Source organism: Taudactylus pleione, unplaced genomic scaffold (assembly GCF_031769625.1).
Source record: "Taudactylus pleione unplaced genomic scaffold, aTauple2 ptg000225l, whole genome shotgun sequence".
Taxonomy (NCBI): Eukaryota; Metazoa; Chordata; class Amphibia; order Anura; family Myobatrachidae; genus Taudactylus; species Taudactylus pleione.
Genome location: NW_028284627.1, coordinates 1573344 through 1596555, shown reverse-complemented (window position 1 = coordinate 1596555; position 23212 = coordinate 1573344). Strand labels below are relative to the sequence as shown.

Genomic DNA, 23212 nt, shown 5'->3' with positions numbered 1-23212 from the left:
TTGGGATTTGAACCGCCGGCTCATTCATACTGATTCCCTTTCTTCATATACTGAACCAGGGAAATTCATTGACTAATTGATGATATAATAAAATTGGGAACACGTATAGGAGACCACTGTATTTTATAGAATCATATGATGGCAGCCTATAAAAATAAAAACAATCAGCGCAATCCAATATAAAAAATGCTAATCAACTTTGATAGTTTTCTTTCCTGTAATAAAAAATTATCATGACAAATACATATTTTCTTTAATTCCAAGTGCTCTGAGTAGACGTCTGGGAATGTGAGAATTGTTTTTCCCTTTCGTACATCGTTTTATTTTCCTGGGCCTTTTTGCATTTTCCTCAAAAGGATTAAAAATACAAACACAATTTTCCTCACAGAACTACAATCCATTATAGCAATTAATATTCTGTGTTGTATAAAATATGGATAGCACATATTCACATTATCAAAAAATGGTCAATATTTTGTCTGGTTATTTATGTCTACCTTAATTTAAGCAGAATACTTTCCAAATTTTTTCTCCCTGGTTTAAAAAACAAATATATAAAAGCAATTACTAAAATTATAGCCACAGTTACTGTTAGCTGCAACCAATCTATTTTAAATGATGTTAGCGATTTTGCCCTCACCAACTCATGACTTAGGACTGAGGTCATGTGCTCAGTCACAACCAATCTACTGAAAGCTGACAGTTTGATGATGTCATAGGATTTTGCTAAGGAGCACAGTGAGCATTCTCCTACAAGATCATGGCCTGTACACTCAACCATTGTTACTCGTGAATATTCATGGCTGCCCAGACATGTAAAAAGAGAGATACAGCTCAAACACACCGTAACTGTAACATGTACAGTATAAAATGATATCAGTTTATCATGGAATTATGTGTAGCTAACAGGTATGCTTTCATTAGGTCAGGGCCATGTATAACCTCTACGATGACCCTTGGCCACATGTAACCCTCCAATTATGTATACATTATACGTCAATAATAAAATCTAGTATAAAAAAGCTATTAGATAGCTGTCACATAAACACTTTGCAGATAGAATCCATAAAACTCCATACTGTTAGAAGTGCATCTGCGGATACAGATCAAATTTTCAGCATGGAAACATCTCAGGAATTCAAAACACATTATTAGTTCGCAATCAAAACACATTAGGAAAGAATCCATTTTAAAGCCTATGAGAAACAAAGTTTCCAATCAAAATCTAACACCATTTTGCAGCACCTCCGATGAGGGATTTAAAACGTAACTTGAAATTTAGATAATCATTCACTTTAGACGAAACCCAAATACTTAAATACTGGGCGTAAAGATGTGATTCTGACTCATCCAACCACCTTTGTTCTTGAAACCTCAGGGATTTCACTATTTCTTTCTTACTTTACAGGCTGAATAATGTCAGCAATATATCTGTGTAGACGATCAGCACGCTTCAGTATTTAACTAATAACCAATATAACATGGGTAGATCCCAATGTTTAGGGGGAGGCTCAACTGTCCTGAAATTGGCAAATATGTTATGAATGCTGGGAAGTGTGTCCCACTGACAATAGTGATTTGGTGCCACACACTCCTGCCACCTGGTGCTTACAGCAATTCAGAGATGTTTTCAGGGAAGGGGAGAAACAGGGCCACCTATAATAATTACTTACAAGCCTCCTAAAAAATGTTGATCCTGGGCCCCCCTCTTCCACCAGAGTGTGAGGAAGCGAAACTACATGAAAAGGAAGGAACCACAAGAGAAATGAAAGATTTCTCTGCTGAATTTATAATAGTAAATAGGAACGAAGATAAACCCTTCACAGCATTATAAATAGACCCCACAGTCGGGGTCATAAGTAGGGGTGTGCAAGCAGTGCCATCATCCAGGCTGCAAGGCCCAGGAGGTAGCTCTGTTGTTGTCCTGTAGCACCTGCCTATGGTTTGCAGGGTACCTAGTTGCACTCACCCTGCAACTTTCAGAGTCTCCTCTCATAGGATGGTCCGGACACTCCTGTTCTTCCTGGTACCATTGACGCCATACCCTCGAAGTCACGCTTTTGGGGGGCGGAGCCACAAAGGGCGTATTTTAGCCTTGCTCCAGCCTGGCTCACAGTATGAGAAGTGAAATCTGCATTGAAGGGGTTTCTTAATTGCAGCAAAAGCTGTTATTTTAATCCAACGCTTCAGATCTCACCAGGCATTTGACAAGGTTAAACCCAGAGAGCATAATGATCCCTTATATCCCCCATAACTGAAACAAACATGATGCTAAAAGGTCTGTCCATTTACTATGATAAAGCTATCTGTTTTAACCCCCACCCATCTAATCATCACCACTGTGCCCCCCACTCGACTCCTCTGCTCCCACTCTCTATAAAATACTTCCACTTCCCACAAATGTCCCTTCATGCTCTGAGACCTGACATGTACTCCAAAACTCCATTCAGACTTTCCCACAATTGCTCGCCCACTCCTCACTGTGCACAAACCGGGACCCTCTTTCTTGACACTGTCAAACGGTCTTCATTCATCCTCAAGGTACTGTTACTTATGTTTTCCAGGCACTTTCATTGAATGGAAAACACTCATCGGATCCATGCTCGGATTACATCAGGGTAAGTATTGAGAGAAAGTAGAAGCCAGATCTTTTCCTTTCTGAAAGATGGTGTACTCCAGGCAGGATGCACTACGCACACACTTGATAGCAGATACTGCCCAATTTGGATGCATTTATCTTCTCTATTATACATTACTCTTAGTAACTGGTGATGTTCCATTCTTACTTGTTGTGTCATCATTTATTGATACTGGTCCTTTAAATACTGTTACGGTATTGACCCCTTCTGGCATTTTCGTACCCACATTTCGTTCATTCCTGTTGATATGCATTTCATATCTAACAAACCGTATGATGACTGTTGTTTTTAATCAGTGTGCTATTCACTCTCATTATGTATATATTTCCACATATTTTGCCCGACCATGTAGAATTATCGACATTACACTTTACACTTCGATTCCTACTTATTACTTGTATGGTTTGTCTGTGGTGGCATTTAGTTTGAGTGACTGTTTTTTATAGAAAGACATTAAAAGGTACATTTTATTTTATATTTAATCTAGGACTAATCAGAGTGCCCTATTTTTAGAAGTATTTCTTTCTTCTTGTACCTATTAAACTTATAATTACTCACAGATACACCCTCATCAATAAGACATAGGGGCATATCCATTTTGCCACAGGAAACACTTGTTACCTCTCTATCGTACCTAACTAGCCACCTACTACTAATAGACCTTAATTAAATCCAGCTTGCCCCCAAAATTATTTCTTCTTCTGTTAGTCAGGAATCACAGCCAGATTTTAGTAAGGGAAGATGAAGATCATGTATATATACAATGCCACATAGAAGATTTTTTTTTACCTTTAAAGTTAAGTACCGTTTAAGCATGCATCTGATTATTTTTCTCAGCTGTCCTCCTACAAATCTTTTTCTCCTTTCCAAATATGTGTCCTTGGCAAACAAAAATGGCGGCCAGAGACAGTCAGTCTGCTATAAAGACACAGGCTTTCAGACTGCCACCATGTCATGTGATTGCAGAGAAAGGAGAAGTAGGGGGAGGATGTTGGAGAGAAAATAGAGCTCAGTGGGGTATTCCAAAACCTCTCTGCTCACTAAATGATGTACCCTGTGACTGTGGTTGCCATGCTACTCCAGAACTAAAAATCATTAATAGCAGCCTGAAGAAAGAGATAATGTAAAATTTTAAATACCATCATTCTTCTTATATTCTGCAACAGTGATTTATGTAAAAAAAAAAACATGTAATGTATGAATAGCCCTCCCATGTGTGCTAGGGGACGTGGTCTGCATCAGACAGGTCACGTGATAACTCATTGCCAGTGTTTGGGTTTCCAGCTTTCCAGTGTTGATACCCAAGATATCTTAGTGCAATAGTTCAAGCTGACACACAATTACCCATTAACGCAGCTCTAGAAGATTTATGGGCAACAGGAAACCTCCCTATAGGGTCTGATTCAGAGTTGTATGCTAATGCCGTCACTGTTGCGTATGTGTACACTGCTGCTGTGCGAAAATATGCAAATGCCACAGGTTTTGTATTAAGACACTTTGCAAATCCAAGCATCTGTGTACAAAGATGCAGCACGGGTCTGAGTGACCCTATGGCTACTCAGAATGGCCGTGTTAACTTAGACACTAGAGCCATTTTCACTGCGTATGGGACTGCAGACTTAGGCTGTGCCACCAGTCAGGAGATGCCTACCTCCCACAAACGCTCACTGACTGTCAATCACACTGCAAGTAAAGAGCCGCTGCAAGCGACTATGGTAATGTACCTTAAAGCCTTAGACGCATGTGCAGTTTACGATAATCGTTTAATGGCAAAAATATCGGTATTGTGTCCAGGGCCGTAACTAGGGTAGTGCGACCAGTGTCATGGCACAGGGCACCGCAGGGCATGGGGCGCTGTTTGGACCTGTTAATTTTCCTTTTTATTATCATTCTCACTTGTAGCTTCCTCTTCTTTTATATCCAGCATCTCCTGGCCTCTCCTATCTCTTCCCTGGCCCTTCCCCATGGGGTCATGGCCCTTTGTCAGGTGCACTATCTTATGTCCCTATTTAAAAAATGGGGGGAGGGCACCAATGCTCTCTCTGGCACAGGGCACCAAAAAGTCTAGTTACAGCTCTGAGTGTATCCATCTCTGAATCTGACCCTTACTGAGCACATGCGATGTATATTCTAGGTCTTCATTGACTACTGTAGATTGACTTTTCAATTGAAAGTTGCACTAATCGTAAGTGCAAAACATGCAAAAGATCTCCTCTAATGGATTGTCTATATCTACAGAGATTATTTAGTTCGTTATAGTTCTTATTAGATATGAGCACGGATCTGGATTCATCTTCGTGTTTTAGTTTTGGGTTTGGTTTTGCAAAACCACCCTCAAGTGTTTGGGTTTTGGATCTGAATAAAAAATCTATAAAAATCTATTAAAAATTAATTAAAAAACGATAAAAATCTATAGAAAAAAGCTAAAATGTCTGAATCAAAAATCCGAGTTCAGTTTTTAAATCCTTGTTCCGAATTGGAAACAGATCCGAACCGGGTCACAAAAGTGAATTCGAACCTTGATCCGGTTCTACTCGGAACCACTAAATTCTGGTGTGTTCAGATTTCAGAAATCTGCACCTGCACATCTCTAGTGGTAGGAATGTTTCTTTGTGAAAGAGGGTCATATGAGCAGCAGAGGAAACCTATCACAGGTTTCCCCGAATGTTAACACTGAATGATCACGTGAAAGATGGATTAAACTGTGGCATTTATGTCAGCTGTTGTTAGAATTTGGTTACACTGAATGTATCAATGCTGGCACACAGTAAGCTCTGAACAACATAACTTAGTTAAAGAAAATACAAAAAAAATAAATATCTGAGGTATTTCTCATCTTTTCAACCACTTAACACTATTGATCTCTTTAAGGGCTCTATTTATTAACATTATTTTTACAAAAATAAAGTGAAAAAGGGTGTTTTCACACCCTTTTCACATTATTTTAGTATCACCTAAAGTTACTAATGGGCTAAAAGTAAGTGACAATTAGGGCTTGGAGTAGAATTTTACGAATTCTACACCAAGCCTTAATTATTACTTATTTTTAGTAATCAGAATTGTAATGGGAAATGCGATCTGTGTGCAAGTTACTAAAAGTAATTTGTGAAAAAATACCGGGGAAATGAAAGCCCTGTGATAATAACGCCACCTGGAGGTGGCATTATCCAGGGTCTCCCCCGGTTACTGGACTCCTGCTCTGCTCCAACATGCAGAACAGAGCCCGGAGCTGGCCCCAGTGATCAGCAATGTACACATACGCAACAGTGACGGCATTAGCATACAACTCTGAATCAGACCTTATAGGGAGGTTTCCTGTTGCCCATCAATCTTCTAGAGCTGTGTTAATGGGTAATTGTGTGTCAGCTTGAACTATTGCACTAAGATATCTTGGGTATCAACACTGGAAAGCTGGAAACCCAAACACTGGCAATGAGTTATCACGTGACCTGTCTGATGCAGACCACGTCCCCTAGCACACATGGGAGGGCAATTCATACATTATATGTTTTTTTTTTTTTACATAAATCACTGTGGCAGAATATAAGAAGAATGATGGTATTTACCATTTTACATTATCTCTTTCTTCAGGCTGCTATTAATGATTTTTAGTAAACAGACCACATGCTGATCACTGCTTAAAAAAAAGTAAAAAAAAGTTTTGAAAAAAATCACCAGAGTCCAGGGACCGGAGATCGGGGCTCCGGTGTCTGGTGATGTCCTCCCTCCGATCAGCTGGTCTCCCTTCCTGCACTGGAACCCAGTCACTGTAGGTAAGTGAAATTAACGGAAGGGGGGTAGCGGGGGTAGGTTGCGATCGCGGGGGCGGGGCTTAACGGCGGGGCTTAGTTGCGACCGGTCGGCGCTTGTGCGGGAACTTGTCACGGTATTTTTTGCGAAAATACCATGATAGGTGTGCGGTGGGGATTCGCAGGGACAGAGCTTTATCGCAAGCTCTGTCCCTGCAAGGGATTTTTTAGTAAATCCCTGTGATATTGGGGGGGCGGGGCTTAGCGATGGTCGGTCGGCGCATGCACGGGCACGTGTCACGGTAATTTTTGCGAAAGTACCGTGATAAATGTGCGGAGGGGATTCGCAGGGACAGAGCTTTATCGCAAGCTCTATCCCTGCAAGGGATATTTAGTAAATCCCTGTGTTATTGGCTGAATTCGCAATGGGAATTCAGTCGGTGATATCACACTACAATCTGCATTCAATATGCGGATTGTAGTAAATAGAGCCCTAACTTACATTAATGCGATTGAGAAGAATCCATATAATGGTACACAGTTTGCGTATAGTTGCCTTAGTATCCAAAATCACACTGCCTGCTAGAGTGTACAGTCCATTGTCTCTTTCCTGCATCATTCTTTTCAGCCACAGAGTGGCGCTGGTGCAGAAGACAAGGTTCTACATTTCACTTTCTGCTTTACATTCTCACACTTACAGTAGGTGTTCATTTTTGCTGAACCACATGTTGATGAAGTGAAGGACAAAGAGACAAAATACACATAGAATTGTATTTATATTTGGCTAAACAATTAAAATATCCTGTGCAAGCTTAATCGATTCATTCTGGTCAGTGAAAGCTGGGGTATATTTCAGTACACGTGCACTGTGTTCCTTGTTTGTTGACATTGTTCGAGGAAGGTACCTAAAAATATAAGGCAGTTAATTCCCAATGAAGGGCCTAACAAAATCGGATCTGGATTATGACACGTCTTAGCTGCTTTCCTTTGGACAGCATATCGGTCTTGTTTTCAAGTACATACACAGTAACACTACAGCTACAGAACATGCACATATCGTATAAGAAACTCCTTTTAAATAAAGCATCCATGCCTCTGATTACCATCCATTCTGCACCACACGAACACACACAAAAAATCTATATATGTAATGAAAATTATAATATAATAATTTAAAATCAGCTCCCCTTCCAAAAAAAAAAAAATTAAAATAAATAAAATCCAGAAACCATTTCAAAGAGCCGGTATGATTAAGATAAAGTGCACTTGCAATGTGATCAAAGATAGCAATGTTAAAACACTTGAAACACGTTTGGTGTTGAAATGTTTCAGCCATTCTGAAAACTGTTCTGGTTTTTTAGAATTTTTTTTTTCTGCAGACATATTTGGCAAGTTTAAGCTGTCAGCTATCAAATTACAAGGCGTGTTGTTTGCTTGCAAATGTATACAGTACAAACATTTTTCCCCTAACTCACACACATACACACACGCACACACTTAGGCTCAGGATCCCAAGCCCCCCGCCCTCCCCTTAAAAATCCTTATGCAATAGAAAGTCAGCTCTGGTCCACGTCTCTTTCTCTCTCTCTCTCTCTTCTCTCTCTCTGTATCTCTCTCTCGAAAGCTGTAATAGCTACGAGCAGTGTACACTGCTTATCATAGCCAGCTTTTCATAAGGATTGATGGGATGAAAGAATCTCATAGTGTCTCGACGTTATCTTCATCTGTTTTAACCCTTTTGGCAGCCACCAACATTTGTTGACTTTCGTTCATCACTGTACAGCATTCTGAATCCCTCTCTCCAAATACAGCATTGGATGGCTTAGTCTGTCACTCACTACCCAGGGGGTGGTGTATTCCAAGGAGAAAACATATTTTGAGATTTGCCAGCCACCTCTTTCACAGCAGTTCGTTTGGCTTGGCTTGTTTGAACTCCCAGATCGGTTGTTAGGACTCATGTTGAGGAGTCAATCTAACGCTGGGAAATCTTTGCACTCTTTGCAATTTTTTCTTTTAACTTTTGAGGACTCAGAAAAATGCTCAGACCATTGACATTGATATCTACCGAGAAGCTACTTTTGAAACAATTTTCCACTGAGGAGTTTTTGGCTGATACCCCTGTTCAATCTGATTGCGAGCTTTCAAGTGTGACAAGTAGAACATCGAGGGATGATCAGACCAGGGCAATTTGTATAGAGCAGATTTCTTTCAAGCCGTTTTGTCTCTTTCGTCTGATTGGGAAAATTCTTCAGATTCAAAGTGAAATTTACCCTACTGAGAATCCTAGACCCAGAAGAGGGTGTAGGATTTCCTGAAAAGAGGGCACAGGTAGGGTCAATATGCCAAAAGATATTTGAAGATGCAAAAGGGGAAACTGGAGATGGATATACTCGGGAACAAAAGGAGTTTTGGGAGAGTGGAATAGAAAAGACTACTCCAAATTTCAATGTAACCCAATGCTTTCAGTCTCTAAAAGGTATTTGAAGGTCCACTTAGCGATTGCAAGAATATACATGACCTCTTAATGCTACCAAGCCTATATACTAACATATGTGTATTCTGACACATGCTCACACTGATTTTAGATAAAAATGATGTTTTTTTTATAATGTAGCTAATGGTGATGATTGGAATTTAGATGATCCTCATATTATTCTTGGAAATATCAACATGGAAGGTGTCATGTAGTTGCCCCACCAAATTATGACCCATCTGTACAATTTGCTTGTGGTCATCATTATTGTGCTTTTTTTTAATTTATTTACTGACTGCTCTTAATAGTAACATCCTAGAAGAATTCTTTATTTAAAGAGTTTTCTATTTATTATATGGCAGTTATGTGTACCCAATATGCCCTGTCTTATGGGCATGTGGTATAAGACTGAGTTAATTTATTTATTTATTGTTTATTTTAAAACACAAGTGATTTATTTATACAGATTTTAATTGTTTTATTTTTGTTATATTTGATAACATAATAATATAACCTGAGTCATTGAATTATAATTCTAAAAATATCATTAAAGATTAAACAATTAAAATCTATTGAAACCTTTTTTCTTTCGTAGTAAGCATCTAGTCCTACAAAAACATTAAAAAAATGAAATATTTTCCACCATTAAAACTGCCCGAAAGAAAAAAAACTGGGCTAAATTAAAATATTTATATATTTTGTATATATTAAATTATACTTAACAAAATAAATTTGTCTAAACAAAAATGTCACATTTTGGCTTTTGGCAAGACGAAAATTAAATTAACAGTTACTGAGATTCTGTACAGTGTGGCTCAGGCACCTGGCAGGGAAAGAGTTACTCTGCAGAGCACCAAGCCATCTGGCTGGGCTGGTTAGGTATAATCGAGCAGATTATGTTCACAAGACTCAGAGTTTTAAGACTCCTCACCCATAGAGCAACTCGGTACGCTTTGTACACCCCTCGCAAAAGCAACTTTAATACTCTGAATGAATATACTTCCAGCAAACTACAGCTTCATGTCGATGTTTCTTAATAGATTTACACGGATGCCATGGTTAATCCAACCATCACGGTAAGACAAATTACCTGTGATCTGCAAAGCTAGGTAGGGACCACAGAATAGGCAAGAACAGACGGAAAGGTGGAAGTTATATGCATATATTATAATTATTGTATTTTGCTTCTCTATATTAAATAAAAATGTAAAAAATCTAATTTAGGAGTCATTGAAGAAGATAGTCTTTATATGTAGTATGTTGAAGATTTTGCAGGTCTGTTTTGCAGAAAATATATAGAGTGTGCTTATTTGAGAGCATACATTCTCAGATAAGTAAAAATTAGGATTTTACAGGAAGAATGTAGAACCAGCTCTAGCAAACCTCATTCACCCCATGGGCAAATTTTAGCCCTTGACTAAAGCAGTCAAAATGTATTTCCTTGCTGCCTTCCAGCTCAGGTAATGCACTTAAGCTGCCAGCTTAGTTAAACATTTGCTGCCATTGTTTGTGTATTATTATTTTTTTTTTTACAAGGCGACATTGCACATGTGCTGGATACTGTAAGTGTTCTTGTAGAGTGCGGTGATAGGGTTATTTACTATTCCACTAATCTCTGGGGCATACTCATTCTGAACATACCATTTCCACATGCATAAAAAGTTACTTAATAGAGTGTGGTATCCAAAAATAACGTCCTTTTCCTCAGGACATGTCAAGCTGTTTTATTACTCTATTTATTTTAGTTAACTGTAGAAAAAAAAAAGGAAGGAAAAACTTTTTTTTTTCTTTTAGAATATATAGCTGGAGCTAAAAATAACATATTTTTGTGGGTAAATTTTTGAGACTAGAGTGATTAATTAAATTAGAAAATTTAAATTCAACAGCGTGTAAAATGTTACTTAAGGTTGTGATCTAGACCACAGTTGAGGTTGCTGTTTCACCTACAGTAGATCTGTTGGGTTATAATTTGTGTTGTATCCAGAGCCAGGTCTGTGTTAGATTATCATGTTGATTGTGTAACCAATGTTATGAGTGCTTAGTGATAGATGTCACACTCTTGATTGCAATGCAACATGGTAGGTGTATGAAAATATTGAAAGTGTGAAAATCTTTGGCACGCAAAATAATAAACATGACTGATGGCAAAGTTATTCTTACATGCATGGGCATAATAAATGATTATGACTAAATGCTAAAGTGAAGCTAGAGGTATTAAAACGATGAATGATCTCAGCTAATTACCTCGCTAGCTTGAAAAACCATTAAGTAAAGTGTAAGTGGAGTATTTATGTATGTTTTTGCAATCATTAAGTTGGTAGCTTAGGTGCTACAGAAACACTTCACTTTGTTTTCTTTTTTTCCCCTCCCAATAATAATTACTTTAAGGCAATTAATGAGCAGAGTATATGAATCGTATTTGGTAATTCTCCACTAATGGGATTGTACTGGATATTCCTGAATAGCCAATGCCGGTTTGCTGAGAACAAATCTTTGTCATGTGATTATTTATTTAATTTTTGACTAGTGAAATTAGACCTGGAATCTTGAGCTGGCCCCACGTTTCTGAAAATTATTGGATGTTGGGAGCCTTAAGATCTTCACATTTAAAAATTTTTGTAAAAAAAAAAATAATAAAAAATTATATATATATATATATATATATATATATATATATATATATATACTGTATAATTTTTTTTGTTGGCTGGTGTAATACACTGACCGTTTGAAACTGATATACATTGATCTGAGTTTATACATGTTGATACGTTTATCAAGGGATACAATGGAGGATTTACAATTACTAGATGTAGATTATCCCCTCAATACAGTCAATAAAATATAACCTTTGTGGTGTGTATATAAATATACTTTATATATACTGTAGTTTAAATTCAAGCACCATTAGCAATGGCAGTTGACTTTACCTTCATATGGAAACATCTTACTAATTTATTATGAATGTTTGTCTAATCTCCAATACTACATACAGTATATGATACATAGTTGTATGTATGCTGTTATGGTTTGGTTTTCTTGACCCATATTTTGATTGGTTTGGGTACATTCCATGTGTGGCAGTGGTGGTGGTCTGCTTGTATCTTTAATTTGGTAGACCAAAATTTGGAATGTTTTCTAGTGCACCAGGCAACTCTACAACAAATTATCTGCTGGTGAATTATATTATTAGATGTTTTCTAAACAAGGGTCTTTGCCACCAAATTGATTTGGCCATTGACTTTTATTAAAAATACCACATCTTATGGAACATTGTTGAAAGATGTGATGGATTTGTATGAAGTGTATTAGTTCTTTCTATAAAATTGAACAAACAGTTGTTGATACATGTTTTGTTGGTTTATAAAGAATAAAAGGACAGTTCTATACTTGGCCATGGCTCATAATTCATTCAGAGGTAAATATATTTAAGATATGCCCTTGGTGTAAAGTACTGTAGATAGCAACCATCTTGAATGCATAACTCATAAACAATTACTGTAGACTCACCATTGACTTGTGTTGATCAACTTTATACAGCTATGTCCCATGTTTACTCATTGTTGAGTATTTAAATCTGATAGTGGGTAGCAGAAAAGATTATGGTGACTGTGAGGCAAGTGATCCCCCCTCTCCCCCTCCAGTGTTCTATAATCTGCAGTAGGGAGTTCTGATGTCATAGGCTATAATTGGTGAATTCTTAAGTCATCACTTACATGTTAATTTGTGGATATTATAAGATAAAATAAAATATCATTATGTATATTAATAGTCAACTTGGATTGTCTTTACCTGTATAATATATCTCGGCCTACAGCCCTATGTTTTTATATGGTTGCAAACACCTTGATGACTTCTATTATCCATTTACTTTACAGTAGGTAATGTAATGAAGTGCCCTCACAAAGCGCCTCTGTATGGTGGATGAATCTATACAGATATTATGCAAAGCTACTGTAGGGCCATCTCTGCCATTCTTCAAGTAGCAGCTTTGGGACAAATAATGTTCAAATAATGACGGGTCCCTATGATGCCTCACTTACATGGCACATGTTAGTGGCTGCCAAGTAAAATAAGAGGTACGGTAGCCGAAAATGGTGATGGTAAAACCTTGTTTGTCTCTACTTGCTGAATCTACGTCTCAAAAAACATTCATTGGTGTGATGTAAGAAAGGGACATGTGAAGGCCTTGGTAGGGATCAGTGCATTTATGCTATTTACATACTCATACTCCCATTCTATTATGTTGTATTGCTTAGGTACTGCTACAAGTTAGTCACATTTGGATGTGGTATCCCAATTTACTTAACTGTAGAAGCTGTTAGTGTAATTGATTTATAGTTACTTGTCAAACCAATGGAATATGCCTTTAATTCCCAGGTACCATGGTAGTTACTTGGAAAATCAGTGGGATATGTGTGCTAGGGTTCTAAAATACTGAAAAATACATTTTGATATCTGATCTGATATTGGAACTGTCTCCACCTGGGTTCCTGGGGCATTTAGATCTTGAATTGATACTGTGGGTCCAGTATTTTTTTATATGGGTTCTAGTTACATTCAGGGAGTTCTATAACAAACAAGTTTTGTTTTTCTTTACTACAATCCTCATTTTGAGTTCCCCCATCTCTGTTTTTCTGATTATACCTTTACTTTCAGGTGAGTCTGTCACCTGTAGAACTATCACTATATTTTGTTTAGCCACAGAAGATGGCATATTCAGATTACAGACTTCTAACTAAAACTCTGAAATGAGAGGTGGAAAACAGTTCTGATATGTAGATGGAAAACAAGTAATTAAAAAAATTGTGATAGAACCTCTTTAATTTTGCTTTAGCATTCGCTGCCTAGTGGATCACTTACCCATGGCTATCTTTCACTTGAAAGTTGCCAGCCTGTCCTTGAATTCTAGTTCATTTTACAGTATTTATATTTCCCAGGCTCGGTCATTCTTCATACTCTACACAACAATCATGTTTCTTGGCTCTACATTTTGAAAGAGACATTTTACAAAACACGAACAGTTTTGACCCTGAATGCCACTCGCAAACTATTTAAATATGAATCAGACATGGTAGTTCATCTGTTCTTTAAAAAGTCTATGCTTTCAATATTCTGTTATTAAGAACTAATAATGGTCCCTATTACAGCATCCACTAATGCTCTGTTCACCTTGGCTGGAATCAAATTGCAGGGCGACATAGGTAGGGCAGTTTACCATATGTCTGTTTGTGAGGACCCTCATGGAGAACTCATGTTAATGGAAGTGTGAGCGCTAATCTTAAAATTATCCATGAAACCCTGCTTTAGTACATTTTAGAACACTACATTACTAAATGGTACTAGCTACATCTATACCCTCTTTGTACCATCATGTACGGTTTTGGGCAGGAAGTCAAATTAACAAATGTGAACTTCGATATTTAAATCAGCCAAAATGTATTTAAGACTCTGTTGTCTACGTATACACACCTGGAAGGCATGGAAGTAAAACTATGCCTGCATTTATGTTGTAAATGTTGAAGACAATCCAACAGAACAAATCTCGTTCATTAGTTGTACCCACAACTTATTAGGTGCAGTTGTCAGGACTATGTGTGAATTTACATTGGCTGTTTTGCAATTTTACAGTGGTTGTTATGATGATAACAGTGTGTTTCCATAGTACCTACACTTGTTCTACCATATATCCTTCACTTTACATTTTCCATTGACAATTTCTATTGTCTGAATTAGTCATAATGTTTGCCTTGATCCTTATGTATTTTTGTTCCACCATTGGGAGTGGCAGGATAGAAGATATATAGTATAGTGTAACATTCACACCTCATTCCTAATGTAATCACTACTTTGTGTTTGGAAAATAAATAGGGTACTTCTATGGGGTCAAAATGGGGCCATCTTGGGGCTTTGAAACATGATGCCACATTCTTACCTCCCATTAATTTATTTAGCTAAAGCAGCACACTTAAGTGTGCAGTAGGACTAACAAGCTAATAAGCAGTGTACTAGTGCTGGCATGGCTATTTGTAGGGTACTTAGTTGCTCCATGACTGCGACTTAGACTATTATATTAAAGCAAAGCCTGGAGGCTGAGGAACTCATTTTTACATGTTTTGGAGCTGAGGACAGCCTATTAACACTGTCATTCCAACAATCCCTTTGGTTTAGGCCAGAGTTGCCAAACTACCATTCTAGAGCTAAGGACACTTAAGGATTGCATAAATCTGGCTCTTCTATCTCAATTTGAGCCACACACACTTTCCTCTCAAAATAAAAATAGAACATAACTTCATAAATTCAACTAAAATATACAAAATACCAAAGTTACAAAAATTGAAGACTGGTATAATATTGAATTTAAAAACCAAACAGAACTTTATGGCATGCAGTCGATAAGTTCTACAATTTAAATCTATGGGGTCAATTCAATTGTTTGCAACTGTGGCTGATGATGCTGGGCGCCCAACAGAGCAATTCAATTGTTGCTCTGTATGGGCGCGTACAGCCACGGTGGCACAAATTTCTGCTTGCAGCCTCGTGGCAGGCGAGTAGAAATGTGACTTTGGGTGCTTAAATGGGAGTTTGGGCGCCCAAAGCAGGATTGTAGATGGGTTTAGCTGCTTTACCTGCATGTGCAATATGCATGGGCACCCAGAAACTATTGAATATCGTTCCCCGATCTCCCGTCACTTTAGACTGGAGATAGGGTGCGATAAAACAATTAAATTCCCCCCTTAAATGTCAGATCTAGTGAGAACAATATGACCAAACTACTTAATACTTTTAAAATATGAATTTATGAGACCACTGCCCTTGTAACTGATCTGTAACCGATGCTTAAAAACAGCTGTCTGGTTTTAAGAAAGAACCTGGGAGGTTTTTTGGTGCAGTTGGTCTAGTTTTCCTATTGTTCAGGGATTTCTTAGTAGCCTTTAGTTGCCTCATACACCTAGGACATAACATCAATTATGGAAATTGGAAACTATAGCTGTTCTTTTACAAAAACAAAACAAAGAAAATTAGATTGAGCAACCTTCATAACACATGCTGTAGGTAGACCAGTTTTTTTGTTATGAGAACCCTTAAATTGAGGATTATTCTCAGAAGCTTGTGGTTGGCTTGGCCAACATAATGAATCACAAATGGTAGACGTTTTAGCCAGTGTGCAACAATTTACATATTAAGTAAAGGAAGATGATTCTCTGCCAATCTACTCTTCCTAGCAGATTTGTTTATACTTGTTCTAATAAAGGACAATTCTGTGCATAGATTACCTATTTATCCACAGGGAAGGTATGGCGATGATATTAAACAAAAATAACTTGAAAACAGAAGGGGAAGATTCCTTTTAGGTAAAGCTTTAAATAAGTGTGTTATTTTATTATCGACAGATCAGGGATAACATGCTGGATTATATATATATATATATATATATATATATATATATACACTACCGTTCAAAAGTTTGGGGTCACCCAGACAATTTTGTGTTTTACATGAAAACTGACTTTTATTTATCAAAAGAGTCGCAAAATGAATAGAACATATAGTCATGACATTGGCAAGGTTAGAAATAATGATTATTATTTGAAATAATAATTTTGTCTTTTAAACTTTGCTTTTGTCAAAGAATGCTCCTTTTGCAGCAATTACAGCATTGCAGACCTTTGGCATTCTAGCTGTTAAGTTGTAGAGGTAATCTGAAGAAATTTCACCCCACGCTTCCTGAAGCACCTACCACAAGTTGGATTGGCTTGATGGGCACTTCTTGCTTACCATAAGGTCAAGCTGCTCCCACAACAGCTCAATGGGGTTGAGATCTGGTGACTGCGCTGGCCTCTCCATTACAGACAGAATACCAGCTGCCTGCTTCTTCCCTAAATAGTTCTTGCATAATTTGTAGGTGTGCTTTGGGTCATTGTCCTGTTGGAGGAGGAAATTGGCTCCAATCAAGCGCTGTCCACAGGATATGGCATGGCATTGCAAAATGGAGTGATAGCCTTCCTTATTCAAAATCCCTTTTACCTTGTACAAATCTCCCACTTTACCAGCACCAAAGCAGCCCCAGACAATCACATTACCTCCACCATGCTTGACAGATGGTGTCAGGCACTCTTCCAGGATCTTTTCACTTGTTCTGCATCTCACAAATGTTCTTCTGTGTGATCCTAACACCTCAAACTTTGATTCGTCTGTCCATAACACTTTTTTCCAATCTTCCTCTGTCCAATGTCTGTGTTCTTTTGCCCATATTAATCTTTTCCTTTTATTGGCCAGTCTCAGATATGGCTTTTTCTTTGCCACTCTGCCTAGGCCAGCATACCGGAGTCGCCTCTTCACTGTAGACATTGACACTGGCATTTTGCGGGTACCATTTAATGAAGCTGCCAGATGAGGACTTGTGAGGCGTCTATTACTCTAATGTACTTGTCTTCTTGCACAGTTGTGCACCTGGACCTCCCACTTCTCTTTCTGCTCTGGTTAGAGCCTGTTTGTGCTGTTCTCTGAAGGGAGTAGTACACAACGTTGTAGGAAATGTTCAGTTTCTTGGCAATTTCTCGCATGGAATAGCCTTCATTTCTAGGAACCAGAATAGACTGTCGAGTTTCACATGAAAGTTCTCTTTTTCTGGCCATTTTGAGAGCATAATCAAACCCACAAATCTGATGCTCCAGATACTCAACTAGCTGAAAGGAAGGCCAGTTTTAAAGCTTCTCTAACGAGCAAATCCATTTTCAGCTGTGCTAATATAATTGCACAAGGGTTTTCTAATCATCCATTAGTCTTCTAACGCGCTTATCAAACACAATGTACCATTAGAACACTGGAGTGATGGTGCTGGAAATGGGCCTCTATACACCTATGTAGATATTCCTTTAAAAACCAGTCGTTTGCAGCTAGTATAGTCATTTACCACATTAACAATGTATAGAGTGTATTTCTGATTAATGTAATGTTATCTTCATTGAAAAAAACACTGCTTTGCTTCCAAAAATAAGGACATATCTAAGTGACCCCAATCTTTTTAACAGTAGGGTATATATTTGATATATATATGTGTGTGTGTGTGTTTTAAACATGCCTACATGATTTTATTTAGGAAGGACAAGGTTTATTCTAAAGACGGATTGAGAGCTCATAAGGCAACCCCTAATTTAAAGGAAATATATATATATATTTATATATATATATATATATATATATATATATGCCATTTATTTGACATTAATTCTGCTTGATGTTGTGTTACATATTCATGGCAGTAGAGTTTAAACCTATATTTCACTGTCCAGTTTCTGCATATAATCTCCAAAAATAACATTTTGACCTGGATGTTTCCATTATTTATATAAATTTGCCTTAAGTGGAATCCATGCACCTGTCTGGCTATATGTTCTGATTACATGACCCCCACTTTCCCCCGAACTTTGTCACATCACACTGACACAATAAACATTCTCTGCTGATCCCTGTTTTTGACAGACATCGAGGACAGCATAGGTGTAATGCCTTAGAACATGGTCCACCTAAATACAAACACATATACACACTTTTTTCCATCAATGACAAAAAAAGTTAATGAATTGATGGTTATACAGTTATCATATGTGATAACATGATTGATGTCACTAATCATGATGTCATTGGTTGCCCTACTCTTATTAATATTGGAACAGCATCTCTACTTTGAGTATGCAACAGGTACTCTATAAATGATATTGCTTTACAGGGCATTGGGCAACGTTCATCTCTCCAGAAGCTGTGAAATTAGAAATCCCAGAAAATGCTGGTACGGGATGCAGTCAATAAGCCAGCTGTTGAAATGCCGACCACCGGCTTCCCGACTCTCAAATCTCGTCAGGGGACTAATGACAGGCGTCGAAATTCTGACGCCTGTCATTATACCTACGCCGGGAGCCTGACGTCCGGCATACTGAATGAAGGTTAAGCCGGATGCCGCGTGCGGACAGCCGCTGGGGGGGAGGGTTAGGTTAGGGGCTCCTGGGGGGACTTAGGGTTAGGCACCCCTTGGGAGGGTTAGGGTTAGGCTAGTGAAAGGGGGGGTTACGGTTAGGCACCCCCGTGGGGGTGTTAGGGTTAGGCACCCCCCTGGGAGACTTAGGTTTAGGCTGTGGGGATGGGGGGGTTAGTTTTAGGCACTTAGGGGGGGTTAGGGTTAGGCACTAGGGGGAGATGTGAAGGTTAGGCACCCCTAAGGGAGGGTTAGGGTTAGGGGAGGAAAGGGTTAGCAATAGGAAATAAACTTACCTTGTTGGGATCTTCTTCTTCTAACTTCCGGCATCGGTATTAGGTCCGCCGGGCTCACGTCCGGCGGTATTTAATACTGATCCTGGGATGCAGTCAATAAGCCGATGGTCGAAATGCCGACCGCCGGCTTCTGGGAATACAGGTTGCTCTTCTTGTACCAATGATATCACTGATTTCTAATGCATTGATTGGCTTGATTATCATTGGTTCAGTGACCAAGGGTTTACCTACACTGGGGCTTATGCAGAAATGAATGCAAGTCTGCCATAATTACACCCACATTGCGTACGCAGAAAAAAATGCTGATATTTGCCGGTATACTGAGTTGAATGCAGCTATGCATCTACACCGGCCCTCCCCCTCTACACTTGGTTTTATAACCTTTATCATTATCGGTGCAAAATTATGTCAGCCCTATCGGTCTGAAAACAGGCGTCTCCAACTATGCACAGTTCTGTATAGCCCTCAATTCCATTGATGCCCCATTGCTATTTGCCTACGTGCAAACACACTGTTACCACCAGTTGCAATTAGAGCTGCAACTGACAAAAAAAAATGAGTATAGTACAACTCTGAGTCTCCGGTATGTGTATGCACTAAGCTTTAGAGCTTGCCTAGAGTGATAACCCGCAATATCTGTCTGACTTGCATTGCATAGTAACAAAAATAAGTGTTACACCATGAGCAATCAGGGTGCTTGAAAGCAGCATTTTAACATTGAATGGTGTTACTGGCGGCAGACATGCTACCAGGAAATAGAAAATGTGCCCTACTGTTAGTCTCTAAGCACAGATGGGCAGTGATAATTCTGTTTAGTTTTATAGTTGTGATAATAAAGAACTTGCTGATTTTATGCAAGTAAGGCTTCAATGTGTATAAGTGCCACAAGGCTTACAGGCCTATGGTCCTTGACAATCCGTTGCTTGCAATATAGCAATTAAAGTTGCATTGCTTTCTCACAGCTCATTGCATTAAAGACCTTGCTGTGATTCCATATGTTGTGTTGTGCTGCCTAGCTGTGCCATTCCCTTATGTGCTCCGATACCACGCAAAGCAAGACGGGTCCCAGGAATATTTATTGCTATAATGTTGTACCAGCAGCAGCTGATAGTCTTACTTGCGACACAGTATGCTATTATGGTCTATTATGGTCTGAGAGGCACATAAAAGAAAAAAAAAAGTTTTCTATTTTTAAGTCAAGTTAGAAAAGTTTAGACAACTCTTCATTATAGTTTACAATTCACGATTCACTGGAGTACAATTGATATCAACCACAGTGAAATCAATCTGTAAACCTCAAGTGTTTGTCTGCGGTAACCCTTCACCGTTTCATTCCAAACTGCTTAAAACCACAGCTGGTTATTATGCTCTTTGTAAGATCCAGGAATAGACAGGGTAGACAATGACCCGACTAGAAGGGCTGTTTTTGAAAAGCTATTGTGGAGTATTGGCATTAGGTAACATCTAAAACCACGTCTAAAGCATCATCACAGATTGTGCAACATCACTAAAAGGCACAAACAAGCCAATATACATATAATAATAGCAAAGTGTGTGTGTGTGTGTGTGTGTATATAGACAGTATATACTCCAGCGAAAATAGTTATTTTCATCGGAGTATGGAGTACAGAGCTATCAGCCTTTGATAAATAGACCCATTATAGTCTCTCTATACCTTATGCTCATTGGAAGATAAATTAAACATTTCCTTTACCCTCCTAATAATAAGTAATTCTTTTATTTTCATTTATCCCTGTCTGGTGATCCAGTGCAAACAGCGGATGATGCTACGCCCTCTGCTACAGCCATAATATTAGTAACTGATTTAGGGGGATATTTAGCAAACCTTCTATAGAGGTCAGGTAGACAAGTTGCCCTTAGCAAAGTGCTTCTTCTCGCTGTCATTTTATAGCGTGTACTTTAATCATCTTTTGAAAGTTTGATACATCTTCCCCTTAATGGCTTTGCCAACTTCAGCTTCCATGGAGGTCTCTAGTCTCTCTAATATACTAATAAGATATATTTATATATATTATAGTACATAATAAATAAAAATTAGCCGTACAGTACAATGCATAATCACATACAGTACAGCACAGTGGTCACCAACCTTAATTGAGGTGTGAGTACTTTAGTAAAAAAAAAAAACCTCCTGAAGAGCTACTAAAATTGGGGAAAAAAATCTGGCTAATAACCAAACAATTGAAGGTAATTTAATAAAAATTAAAAACATGTTTCATAGAAAATAACAATGCATTTAATTATTACAGTGATATTGTTGTCGTTTGGAAATAAAATTTAAGTGCAGGCACATTTCACTGTTAATTACCGGCTCCAAAGAGGTACATGCAGTAGAGGACCAAATGATATAGGCTGGGCTGCTGTGTGATTTTCCGACAGGACTGGGCGGGAGTCAGTCGCTCCGCCATAGCATATACACTATTGATTCCTACCTATCTATACACTCTAAATGTCGCTGTTTAGCGTTATAAGTCGCACAAGAAATAATTGCTTTCCAGACTTTGATTGTGTTTCCAAAGCACAATAAGATATTATTCACCAAAAAGCAGATAGTTACTCGCTGTGATCTAAATTCAAATAGCGCAAACATATTATACAATCACTAGGTACAGTCAGATACATACGCATGCGCTCTGAATCCAGATTCCCGGCATCAACTATGAAACCTCCGTCAACAGCAAAGACAAGATGACTTACTAGCAGGTTCAGGGAGCTTGCATATAAACCCTTGCAGAATAGGCAATACAATAGAACAAGTTGGCATAATCCCACTGGTTCTTCTTCCTGGTTCTACTGTTACGATGCAGTTCATAGGTCAGTTTGTATTGTAATAGTTCAGCCTCCAACAGCTTCTTTGTGTCCGTTTTCCCACCGGAAAACAAGTCTAAACTGGCTAATTACATTACATGAACAGAGTACATTTCAATGCCTATCTCTCTATGATCCATAATTCCTAGACACATGTTGCGCTTTCTTTGCCGATGGAACCAGAAATCTGCAAATAAACAGTGGTTCAGAATGGCACCAAACACTGTCTGTTTATCATGTACTAAACCTGAGATCATAAATACAGTTGCTTTATTACATAATTAATAATGAATATAACCTTGGATATTAACCTTAATGCTAGGGAACCTTTCTATATAAGTGTGCAATGTGTTAGTATAAGGATATTAAGAAAAGACGCTAGTTAGCGTTGTGCGACTACGTATTTGTGGAGTACACCGTGGGAATGTTTTGCAGGGTTGTTCATATTATATGTTTTAGTAAATATATGTATTTATATAATGAGGACTTTTAACATTGTTCTATTGCGTGGGAATCGCGAAAATGGCATTGTGCGGCAATACGCAAAATGGCGTCTTGTTGCCATTCGCAAAATGGCGTCTTGCAGATATTAATTTTAATTTTAACAGATTCTGTCTCAGCCAAGTATCCGGCTTCGACAACAACGTGGGTGGATCCACACGGAAGCACATCAGATAAATGCTGTAGAGGCTGCGGCAATCCCCTGATGTGCTTCCCTGTGGCTCCTCCCATGGCGTTGATGCCACAGGGGAGCGCACATCAGACGTCACTTCCTCTTAGTTGACTCGGCAGTATTGCAGCTAAGTGAGCTACCAAAATTAAGACTCGCAAGCTACGACCACTGGTATAGCAGATTACATTGTTATAGTGAGGCAGAAGAGCTACAGTATATGGAAATGTACTGTATGTCAGATACATGATCATGCATGTTGGACCAATGGGCCTGATTCAGAGCCGCTTGCTGTTGGCGAGCGCTCGCTCTGAATCAGGGCGAGAATTTTAATTTTTTTTCTCCTGCCCGTTTGCTAAGCTGTGGGTGCCCACCTACAGCTTGTGCGAGCGGGCTGGAGATGGTCACGATTATCGCGACCATAGGGCTTGGGAGGAGACCCTGTGGTGGGGTCTCAGCTCTCGCAAGTCTGAGTGTCCTCCCTGCTCTAATAGAGCAGTAAGTCCACTACTGACATCACGAGTGATGTCAGTAGGGCCGCCCACAAACGCCAGGCGTTCCTAAGGGAGCACCTGCGTTT

At 38.7% G+C, this 23212-nt stretch overlaps 1 protein-coding gene across 3 annotated transcripts in view; it reads left to right on the top strand.

Moving 5' to 3' along the window:
* The first annotated feature begins 7917 nt into the window (after nt 1-7917).
* Nucleotides 7918-23212, top strand: part of NTF3 (neurotrophin 3) — a 94394-nt gene continuing 79099 nt past the window's right edge. Inside the window, exon 1 of one of the 3 annotated variants that reach the window (XM_088478977.1) lies at nt 7918-8716. Coding sequence is in view for 1 of the 3 variants with exons in the window: in XM_088478975.1 (XP_088335101.1) it covers nt 9917-9937 (21 nt within the window). In the remaining 2 variants the exon portion in view is untranslated. Of the gene's footprint in view, nt 8865-9788; nt 9938-23212 lie in introns of those variants that run through there. The other 2 variants (XM_088478976.1, XM_088478975.1) reach the window with 2 other exon arrangements.